This window comes from Acanthaster planci, linkage group LG10 (genome assembly GCF_054643075.1).
Source record: "Acanthaster planci isolate LZ-2023a linkage group LG10, COTS_SCS, whole genome shotgun sequence".
Classification (NCBI taxonomy): domain Eukaryota; kingdom Metazoa; phylum Echinodermata; class Asteroidea; order Valvatida; family Acanthasteridae; genus Acanthaster; species Acanthaster planci.
Genome location: NC_141786.1, coordinates 1,188,987 through 1,200,276, shown reverse-complemented (window position 1 = coordinate 1,200,276; position 11,290 = coordinate 1,188,987). Strand labels below are relative to the sequence as shown.

General features: G+C 42.0%; 1 protein-coding gene across 1 annotated transcript in view; it reads left to right on the top strand.

Annotated features, from left to right (window-relative positions):
- LOC110983482 (uncharacterized) overlaps positions 1–11,290 on the top strand; it is a 50,704-nt gene that overhangs the window by 32,599 nt on the left and 6,815 nt on the right. Inside the window, exons 12-23 of the mRNA XM_087142444.1 lie at positions 2–83; positions 601–734; positions 1,409–1,524; positions 2,825–2,975; positions 4,314–4,425; positions 4,753–4,931; positions 5,062–5,124; positions 6,371–6,655; positions 7,742–7,921; positions 8,811–8,862; positions 9,328–9,716; positions 10,037–11,275. Of these exons, the coding sequence (XP_086998570.1) occupies positions 2–83; positions 601–734; positions 1,409–1,524; positions 2,825–2,975; positions 4,314–4,425; positions 4,753–4,931; positions 5,062–5,124; positions 6,371–6,655; positions 7,742–7,921; positions 8,811–8,862; positions 9,328–9,716; positions 10,037–11,275 (2,982 nt within the window). The remainder of the gene's footprint in view (position 1; positions 84–600; positions 735–1,408; positions 1,525–2,824; positions 2,976–4,313; positions 4,426–4,752; positions 4,932–5,061; positions 5,125–6,370; positions 6,656–7,741; positions 7,922–8,810; positions 8,863–9,327; positions 9,717–10,036; positions 11,276–11,290) is intronic.

Below are 11,290 nucleotides of genomic sequence, written 5' to 3'. Positions count from 1 at the left end.
TGCCCAGTTGATGCTGACCCACCGTTATTGAATGTGGTTTGGAGAAAGGATGGGTCAGAGGTCATAGTGCAGCAATCAATCAGGTATTTCTGTGTTTCATCAAATGTCCTTGCTTATTTTCTGTGTCATTATGAGTCCTTACCTAATCATTCCACCTCAAGGAATATTAAGTTAGTGCCTGAGGGATTTCTTTTAGGGCGTTCATCCCCTATTGCTTATGAGTGGAGATTTGGTGGACTTGACCATTTGTTATTAGCATTCGATAGGAATGGGATCGACTTAATGACATCTGATTAACTTTTGATCTGACTTGTAACAGATTTAGATGAATTCAGAGCAGATATCAGTGTGAGAATTTCTTATGTTGATTTTCAGATTTTCAAGATGTACTTTGCATCAGGGAGATGTTAATTTTAATTACAAGTTTGCATTTATTTGACGTATTTTCTAAACACTGTATACTCAGTGCTTGTCCGAGAGCTTGTGAATTTTTTCAAAAGCTCTCGGACAGGCACCGAGTATACAGTGTTTATAAATGTATATGTCGGGTAAGGACAAAACCTGTAATGAAAATTGATTTCCTGACTTGATTCTTGACAGATACAGAATCTCAGATGAAGGTGGCCTCACCATCTTCAGGACTGATTTAGGAGACAGTGGGTCTTACACCTGCACCCCTTACAACAAGATCGGAACAGCCGGGGAATCAACAGTCACTCTACTTACTGTCAGAGGTATAGACCAAACCATTTTGATCTTTAGGAATGTTCAGTAAGAGTTCCCCTTTTGACCACTGGTAACTGTCACTTGAAAACGTCTGCTGGCTAATTTTGTATCGGTAGTTAAGACCCTTTCATAAGACCACCACCTGTCCAATACAACACCTCTGGTTTGCATTGAAATCATAACTTACTCATGTTGACTGTAACTAAAGCATTGTTTTGTCATTTATAATTGACTGAACAACAGCAGCCTACAAGAGGGTCACTGTATAGGGTTAATGGTAAACAAAGGGATCTAATCATTTAAGTCTAGAGAGTACATAAGCACCTGTTGCAGATGGAAACCACCCCCCTTGCAATGGGAGCTCTAGTTAGCTGGCATCCCTCTGCCAAGCTCTTAAATACTTTTCCTAATGTTCCTGATGTCTTTTCCTAATGTTCCTGATGTTCCACAATTTCACTTGTACATTTAGACTTATTCAAGAATATTGTTTTCAGTCTATGCCGCTGTAAATCATTGATTGGGCTGTGAGGTAATCACATATAGTGCTTTACCGTCTATATTGGAATTGACTGATATAATGTGTCATGCCTCATGGACTAAAAAAATAAAAAAAGAACATGCTGGTATCTTGGGCATTACAGGAGGCTGTCTGGTTCCAACCTTGTTTGTTATCACACCACAGATCCTCCACAGTTTGTCACCAGACCCAAGTCCCTCTACCAATGCTTGCTAGGTGAAGACATCACCATACCATGCTCGGCAACCGGTGATCCCGCCCCTACGATGTCATGGAATAAGGTAATGTATAGGGCGTTGACGACGTTCCAACATGACCAGCGTGGTACGCCGCGAGGTACCAGGATGAAGCTGCATGTCGGGGGGGGGAGCAGTGCTATTTGAGCAAACAAGAATCAGATGAGATTTGAAGTTTTTTATTTTGAAGGTGGCGAGTCAATTGATAGGTTCTTTTTTAAAAGAACGGGAGGGCACTCACAGTTTGGACAGTATGCTCTGTCCTGTCCTCACAGAGTTACTTTCACATGGTGCTGCCACAAACCTGTTACTTAAACCAGAATCAGCCAATCAATTTATAAACACATCAATAATTTAAAAAAATGCTGAGAAAACATTGATTTGGGGAAGGTTAACAGAAATTGTGTTTGTGAGATCCACAGGAGCAGGTACATGTAAAAAATGAAGGAATTGGCAGATCTTTCAATTAGCATGGAGTAAGTTCCTTGAATGAAGCGTACGCTATGCAGCGTCTTGTGTGCAATACCAGAAATTCCAGGTTTATATTATAGTAGACAAAATTCCGCTGGCGTAGTGGAGACAAATAAACACATCTGCTGAGCTGACTTGTTCTGTATTGAAACGTCATGCCTCTAGAGTTGTCTACAGTCCGATGACCGTGGAATTGTAGTCATCCTGCTGTCTGCATTTCCAGATCATATTTATTTGACTAGAAATGTGAATGCTGCCGTGACATTAAAAACGGCAAGACTGTTTATGAAATTGGAGCCATCCCTGGAAAATTAAATTACCACCCGGCGACATATCGTTTACTGATATATATTTTGATATTAAAGAAACACTTTTTTCTAACGTTTTTGTCACCATTTTCACTGTGTTGTGCACAATTAGAAGGCTCCACAGTCTGCTGTATTCAGTGTCATTGTTATCTCTAAACACGATATTTACTGTAAAATTGTTGAAGTACTTGGTGCTGGATGACGTGTTAACACACATAACAAATCTCCTTGTTTATTCTTTGGAGGTTGTTTACACTCATTTAAGAATTCCTTTTTCATTTCCGCGGTTAACATATTACGGTGTCGTGCTTAGTCAAGTCAAAGCACAATTGCTAGGTGGAAGAATTTGTGGGTTAAAAAAAACCGCCCCCTGCAGCTTTTCGGGTAAGAAAATTTGACGTTCACTGGTAATCAGGTAAATTATTCCAGTGCGTGTAGTTTATGGAATATGAATATATTGGCCAAGTTTACATAAGTCAATGTTACCTTGTGTACAGCGGAAAGAGCAACAGTTTGAAAACAACCGTCTTAGTTTCCGATACCGTGGATTTCTTACTGTGATTTAGGTTGATGGTAAACTACCCCCATTACGGTCCAGTGTCTCTCAGGATTCTTTGATGATTCGTGGATTAACCAAAGAGGATCATGGGATATATCATTGCCAGGCAACCAATCAGATTGCAGCAGTTGTTACCACTACACAACTGATTGTTGAACGTGAGTTGAGTCGTCGCTTCCCAACAAATATTTCAAGAAGTGGGGAAAAAAAATCAATCCTAATTTTAGAATTTCACCCCAAGCACTTTTCGGTTTTTGTCTAGATTGGCATAGATCCTTTTGGCGACTTTGAATCTCCAAGTATTAATGGTTTTTCGTGGTGTAAGTGAGCCATGATTTTGACAGTGAAATTGTTTCCTGTGGTAGAAATATAAAAAACTGCAAAGCTTTCAGGCAAAACTCTAGTCTTTCATGCTTACACAGCATTTGAAAATCAGTTTGAAAATCTGACAATGAATACCCAATTGTGGTAAAGTACTGCAGTGGGCTCATTCAGTTCTCCATTTATAGTGTATCCATGATGACATTTCAATACCATGCAAATTAATAATAATTCCTAGGTCCATTAAAATACAATAGTTGCTGTTCTTCAAAATTTATTTTCAAGATTCGCAGTACTTATAGAAATGATATTTTTGATAGGAGCATATTTGACCAGTTCATGCACCCCTCTGTCTTGAATAGTCATTCATTGACTAGGCTTAATGGCCCTCAATCTGATGTTGGCAAATATTGACAACCTGATAAGGTGACAAGGCAGCATCCCTCCGAACCCTGACTGACCTGTTTGTGACCAACCACAACAAAACTTTAACCCAGATAATGTTGATAGTGTACTCTGGTTTATCAGATGGCCCTGTTTGTTTAGTGTTGTAATGTTAGTCTTCATAGTACCTGGGATAGTCACCAGTTGTGGACAATGGAATGGTTGGGTTACCAGTCATTGCCATTTGTCAATGTCAGCCCAGACACAATTCTGGCTTTCCTGATCTTGAGCATTCCAAACATTGCCTTTCATGGAATTTTCAATCAGATAAAATTTTTAAAATCCCAGAACGTTTTGTTTTCTTTTTAAAAAAAATCCTGTCCGCATTGGTTGCTTGGAGTAGCCACTGTTATCTGAGATTAAACGTGTCAGCTGCTGACTCCAGCATGTTTATTGGTGTCATGGCTTGAGACAGACTGGAGATTCTGGTTGAAATCCTTTCCTGGAGTAGGCCTACCAAGCTTTTTTAAGTCAGAGCTTTAAGCACATTCTGTCTGTACGATGTTAAACTAATTATTACAATTCTAAGATACTGTTTTGCACAGTTTTTGTTTCCTTGAAATCAATAGTATTTTACGTGGTAGAATTGTATAGATTGACTGACACTGTTATTTTCTTGGTTTAAAAGTAAGACATTTAAAGCTTACCGTTATTCAGTCGTCCGATTTTTGAAATTGACCTGGTGATATACACTACCTCTAATGTTTTAATGACTTGATTTTTTGTTACAGTAACATCCCCACATGAACCTTACAATGTCACCGTGGCAACCACCATTAGCTCAGCCCGTGTTGCCTGGCAACCAGCCTACAATGGAGGCTTCACACAGACCTACACTGTGTGGTAAGAGCCTCTGCTGTGCTTCATATTCTGTTTGCTTTGTTGCAAAATGAATGATGGAGGTTTATTGTCAGGTGTAGGGGTTTACATTATTTGTCGTTGATATTGTAATATTGATTTGAAGATGCCAAGGATGCAAGGTCAGACATATACTTGTTCATGTCATAATGCATCAGTTAGTTTTTCTGTAATCTGCAGATTTCCAAGATTAAATTAGCTTATTACGATAAAGTCTCTTAAGTTGGTACTAACAACTTGTGTGGGTCAGTGGCTTCCCAAAATTTGGGTGTTTCCCTCTTGTTGGACTGAATTTTATATATTTTATCCAAGGTACCTAGAGGCAGGAGTAGCCAATGAGGAGTGGACTACATTTGACCAAATACCAGAGGACATCAACTTCCATATTGTGTACAATCTTAAGCCAAGTACTGAGTACCTGTTTGCAGTGGTTGCCAGTAACCAACTAGGACAAAGTCTGTTTAGTGAAATGGTCTCAGCAACAACTAAAGGTAAATCCATCCCCAAGGAGTGAACTGCATGTAGTTGAGAGGGTTTCATCAAAGTTTACAAAAATGCGTAATTGATTTCTTTCTCCAAGTGGTTGTTGACAACTTTACTATAATTGATTTTTTTTCACAGATGCAGGGGAGTTGGTGTCACCAACTGATGAAACAGGGAAAACACTCATCCCTATTTACATTGGTAAGCTTGGACAAGATCACGCAGAGATTGCAGAGATGTCTTTTGGCTTATTACTGTACATTGTTTCAGTGCATGTAGAATATGAGTCCACTATCTGGTTCGTAAGTTTGACGTCACTTCAGTTTAAACCATGCCCACTGCACATGCACTGCACACAGAGTTACATGCGTTGATCTCCGTTTATGTGGAACCATGGAAGCCGAAGTTGAAGCGCAACTTCCACGATTTGCATGCTTCCATTGGAGCCTGCAAATCGTGGCACGTCCGCCTTTGTGACGAAGTCACTTACGAACTGGATAGGCTGCAGACACACAAGGCTATCTTTAGTTATCTTTGATGCTGTGTAGACTGGGAGATAGTATTGATACTTTTTCAAGTGGTGACCTTTAGATCACATCTACTGAAGTGATTTGTCCCATCGGTAGGATGCCCAATGCGGCTTGTCACTGGTTCACTGATACCTCTTTAAACTATTGCAGACCCTGTTGTTTATAAACACTTTGGATTTGTGAGGCAGAGCCTAATTGGGAAAAGGCCATGTTGCACCAAACACTTGATGAGCTGTGCTCAGTCAGATCAGTTTATAGAAGAATTTAGTGTACTCCTTCGGTTTGCCTCAACGGTTCACCGAATCTTGAGTGCATCTGGTCATGTTTAGTGGCAGATGTACCATGTTATTTTGTTGATATATGACAGGTGTGATCAATGGGTAGATCACAGTTGTTGATGTGTTGAGGTACTGCACAACGCGGATTACCAGTTGGATCTGTCAGCGTTTGTTTATTTATTCATTCTGATGATGCTTACAACTCTCCCAGGTCTGCTGGAGTCAAGTTTAACATTGAAAGATCTGCTGAGATTGTTAATAACTGCGCCATCTCAATGATGAACTTCCTGTGTGCTCTTACAATAACATTTAAGGTTTTCAGATGGCAGGCAGTAATGGTCTTGTGTCAGTTATAAATAATCGTCAATTTGTTTTCTGTCAAAACTTAAAGTAAGATCAGAAAATTGTAATCAAAGCATTGTACCTTAGCACAAGGACCTTTGTCATGTCTTGCCAAATTTGAATTTTTTTTCCCAAATCATTATCAAGGAAGAAACAGCAGTTTATTATCTCCAGCCTCAGGTAGTCTTCAAAATGGTTTGAAACTCGCGGATTGATCCTTTTTCATGTTGAGGGTTGCTCATTAGCCAGAAGTTTCATCTGAATGGACTTGCTTTATATTCCTTACCCTCCGACCAGGCCTCACCCCTTCCCCACCTCAGAACCTGAGCATCCTACCGACTCAAGAGGGCCTTCTCCTCTCCTGGTACCCGCCTACCCTCTGGGGTCAGTTTGTCAATCGTTACTCCATTGAGTACCGGCTACATGGCCCCTGGGTGGTGATGTATGACCGTGTGGACGGCAGCCAATTGGACCAGCTCCTGGAGAGATTGCAGCCCAACACTACCTACCAGTTTCGCATGTTTGCATTCACGCCTGTCTTGTACAGCTCGCCTAGCGAGATGGTTACTGGTTTCACTGGAGGTATAGTTAATTGCATTTAGTGCTTGATTACAGACCTGCCAACTGGTATGATTTAGCTGTATTTCCTATGGGAAATTCTTGAAAAAAGGGGTTGTACTTTTTCTCCCCCATAAAAAGCGGATTTTGGCCATTTTGGCACACCTGAAAAAAATTGTAGATAAAAAGTTGTAAATATGCGGCTTGAAATAACGTTAGTAAATTTTCCATTTTCGGAAAATAGCTGGCTCCTTTGCAACTTGCGTGGGGCAAAGAAATTGTGTCGTATATTGCACGGCTTTTACATGCACTGTGTGCATCGCTTATAAGAGATTTCAAGCAATGTTTGGACATAGACTTATCAACATGTCAGCGCAAAACCTGTGTATGAATTGTCGAAAGAGGGTCCAATCTGAAAGCAATCTTTGACATGACTGATCACAAGGATAGAGACATTTTACGGCCGGCCAGCAGGCAAGGGACAAAATCCATGTCAGGAAATTCCAAAAGCCTGGACATGCGATGTGCATTTCAAGATATCGTAGAAGACAGATATCGTAAGAAAACGTTGTCAAATCATGTGGGAATAGAGCCATTTCAGGCTTCAACCTCGAAAATGGATTTCTTGTGTGATTATTTTTATGCATGAAGAAGTGTTGACCCAATCTAGCCCCAGTTACTAGGACTAACGTTAGACCCAATCCAGATGAGTAGTCAAAATGATCATGCAGAGGAATGTGCTCATTTCTTGCAAAATACGACTTTTAATGAAAAATACAACTTTTGAATACAGTTTTGTGATCCGAGAGGTTGGCAGGTCCGTTGATTAGCATAACCTCTTCATTTACAGCGTGAGAATCTCTGTTAAAAAATTGCCTTTTACGGATGTTGGGAAGGTTAACCAGGATAAAGGGAAACTATAATCAGTGGTCTGTCCAACTAGGAATTTGGACATGTTCATTTGTTTTGCCTTGTTTCAATTTAAGATGATTTTCAAAATGCATTTCTCCTGTGCTGAATTATTTCGAATGCCTAAGATCTTTTCTCTGTAGGAGAGGTGTATGCAACTTGAACCTGTGTTTGTCTGTTTTGTCACTTATCTCGCTCTAGATATCCCAGCTTATATGCCTCCAAAACCAACAACAGAGGGCACCCCTCAGTACGGGGAACCAGGCATTTTGCCCGGTGTCATAGCAGGCATATGCTTCCTGTTTGTGTCGTTGTTGCTAAGCGTTCTGGCTGTGTGTATCTACAACAGAAGGAAGAAGAAAAAGAGACAAGCATTCTTCAGTAAGTTAGACAAGGGTATAGATATGTTAAGAAGGGAGTGTGTGGTGTACAGGTTATAGACAGCATGATATGCGACTGTGTTGGTTGGGAACCAGACCAAAGTGATCCTACTAGAGACAGGCAGAGGTAGAAGTGACCTTTGAATGGGGTGCTCTTATGCACACCCCTTCTGTACAAACCCCTTGGGTTGGTGTATGTTTAAATGAAGGGTAAAAGTATGTTATCTTTAACGTTCATTTGTAAAACTGTTGCATGCTTTGGCAGTGTGCGGGGATATCATCGCTATGTCTTAACACAGAGGCTTGGACAGTTTGCCTCAAATAATATCATACGTAGTCACTGTCTTTGCAAACCTGTCTTTTTCCTGTATGTGTAGGATTGGTGTGTTTCAATATGTGGTTTGGATTGATTGATGCCAAAAACATTGATTGAAATTGTGGATTGGATAACAGTTCATGTTGTGCTGTGGATATTTGCATAACTTCATCAGTTATACACATACAGTAGGCTTTTCATAGGGGAAACAGTCAGGAGTCAGTCAGGCATTTAGTCTCCAACTGCAGCTTATGAAGTTTTAGCCGTTACTTTTATTGCTAAAATCTGAAGAGTTACAAGTATTTTTTGCGGATTTAAATTTCCATCTATGCTATTATACTCTGCATGTTATGTAAAGTACAAGTGTGAACATAAAGCAATATTTTTCCCTGCACTGCCTGACTACATTCCTACTTGGCATGATAATTCACTGCAATTAGATTTGTAAGTATCCAGACCTTAGCATTTCATGCATTGTGGGTTTACTCATTGTACGAATACTTCATGCCCACTTGAAGCAGCCAGTCTCAGCTCGTCAGTGCTCGTCCTGTTTTCTCCTGTTTGTTGTCTGCAGGTATTGCAGCCCAGACCCCACAACCACTAATCCACAGACCCCAACCAGCACAGTAAGTCAGATAATCCTAGTACCCTGACTCCGGTCCTGCCAATCACCTTCCTGCTTTTTGTCCCAAGGAGCAAGGAACATCAGTAACAGTATCAGTAACTATAGTTGCATGGATTCTAGAATTGGTTTGTAGGGACACACAGCATAGGAGGGGTAGTTTTTCTTCACATTTCAGTGTATATTTTGGTATCCACAAGTCATCTGTTGATGTACTTCTCACCATTTTAGAGTTAGCAAAAGTGTGATTGAGTAGTCTCTTGGGAAGAGTGTTTTTGAATGTCTGTCTTGTGGTTGTGTTTTATTGCCTATAAAAAGATATTTGCCTGTGTAATGATAGCAGCATTTGATATCACAATGACTTAGCCTTGTGCTGGTTCTAGGATGATGGGTCACATACTTATCTCAGTAGGGAGTTTTGATTTTCATTGATTTGCAAACGTCTTTGTTTCTTTCTGATTCACTTCAGATCAGCAGAGACACCCACGCCAGCCACCGTTAAACCTGTAGGTCTGGTCTCCAAGCTCATTCTAAAGATCTCCCCTAAACACAAGGCAGACCCCGCCTCTGCGCCCCACCCAAACCGGCACGCCCACCTGACCTCTAATGGCAAGCTGCCCACCAGTCGTTCAGAGCCGAGCCTCAGCGAGCGGTTGCTGGTTCGATCAGCTCGCCAGCGTCGTTCACCTGGGAGGTACAGAGAGTCGGGGGTAGAGCTTCCTGGTGGGAGGGCAGGGAGCAGAGGCGAGGCAGCCTCCAGACAGCTGGCATCCGAGCAAGCGTTGGAGCTTGATGAGTTTGGGCCATCGTCACCTGGTGGTGTGTATTCAGTACAAGACGGCAGGATTCGAGCCCATGGTACATGATACATGTATAATAATTACAGTTGATTTAGCACTGTATTATTTGGTAAAGCCTGAATAATTGATCAAAAGAAATGCCATTTTACCACCATGGATTTTGAGTCAATGCCCTTCACCAGTGTAATTTTAGAAGCAGCGTATGCCAAATGATTCCCAAAGGCTTGTGAGAACAACTTTGCAAGCTTGTTTGGTTGGATTCAAATCCATGTCCTTGTGCTTACAAGTGCAGATGTCTTAACCACTGACCCGCTGATCTTGTACAAATCAATTTGGGCATGTTATTGACTTTCACATTTTAAAAAACTTATTTGACAGGGCTGTATGGTTACGGCAGTTCCTACCCCTGCCACTCTGGCGGTGAATCATCAGAAACCAATAAAGATGAGGATGATAGTGACACATCCCCTGATACACACAGTAATGTCTCCCCAGGTGTCAGACCTTTGGATTATGACGACTCGTCACGACCTGTGCGGGGAGACTACGTTTATTATCATGGTAACATGTTCATCACTAGCAACTCAGATGACAATGAGGATTATGGGTGGGCCGATGTGCCTCAGGGTGGTTACCATAGTGGTGATACTGACGAGGGTGGTGTGGTGAACCCAGCAATGGTAACAGATGACAGTGGGGCACCGCCCCCTAGACGGACTCCCCCAACTCAAAACCAGTACGTGGACATGCCAACAAAAAACCACTGGCGTTGGGACCGAGAGTGGGCTGATGACACACTGAGTCACTCACACCCTGACGGACACCGTGACACACCACCGCATTCTCAGGATTCTGTAAATAGGCAAAGGACTCTGCCGAGACACAGTACACGGAAAAATATCCAACGTTTGTCTCGGGATGATTTTAGGAGTGGCCCCCCGCCAGAGTACCACAGCTCACCTCCTTGGTCAGATAGCATCAGCACTATACAAGGAAACTCCATGAGTACTAGGCATCCGGACTATGCCGATTTAGACTATGGAAAGCCTCCTTGGACAAAAGTAAATCAAGGGAGAGATGAGTCTGAGTATGGAGGGCCACATGGTCCAAGACAATCTGCTGAGAGACGAACCAGGAAATCCTCATGTCCAGACTATGACAAGCTCAGAAACAGTCCTCGGAGGAGAAGCCCTCAGAGGTCACAAAGTGCTGACATCTATGGAGAGCCAAGAATGTCAAGAAAACATGAAAAGCGGCCCAGCCTTCGTTTTCAGGGCACTCATAAGATTTATGGCACGCCTCTTGCTGCAAAAAGATCCACAAGTCCGCACCGGCATGAAAGTAACTATGCTGAGAGAACCAGAGTACCAAGGGCTGCAGAGGACTTGTATGATCATAATACCGACACAAGAGGTCAAAGGTCAGGGAAGAGTCGCAGATCTCCCTCCAAAGCAGACAGTAGCCCTGACTCAGAACAGTATCGGAAACCTGTGCAGCAGGTTATGAAACGTAGCCCTGTCAGGACAATCCAGGGGACACAAGGGAGGACAGACCCGGTCATAGACCCTAGGGAGGGGCACAGTGGTGCTGCATCAGTAGAGAGTTGTGCAGACGAAGGTGGGTAGAAAAACG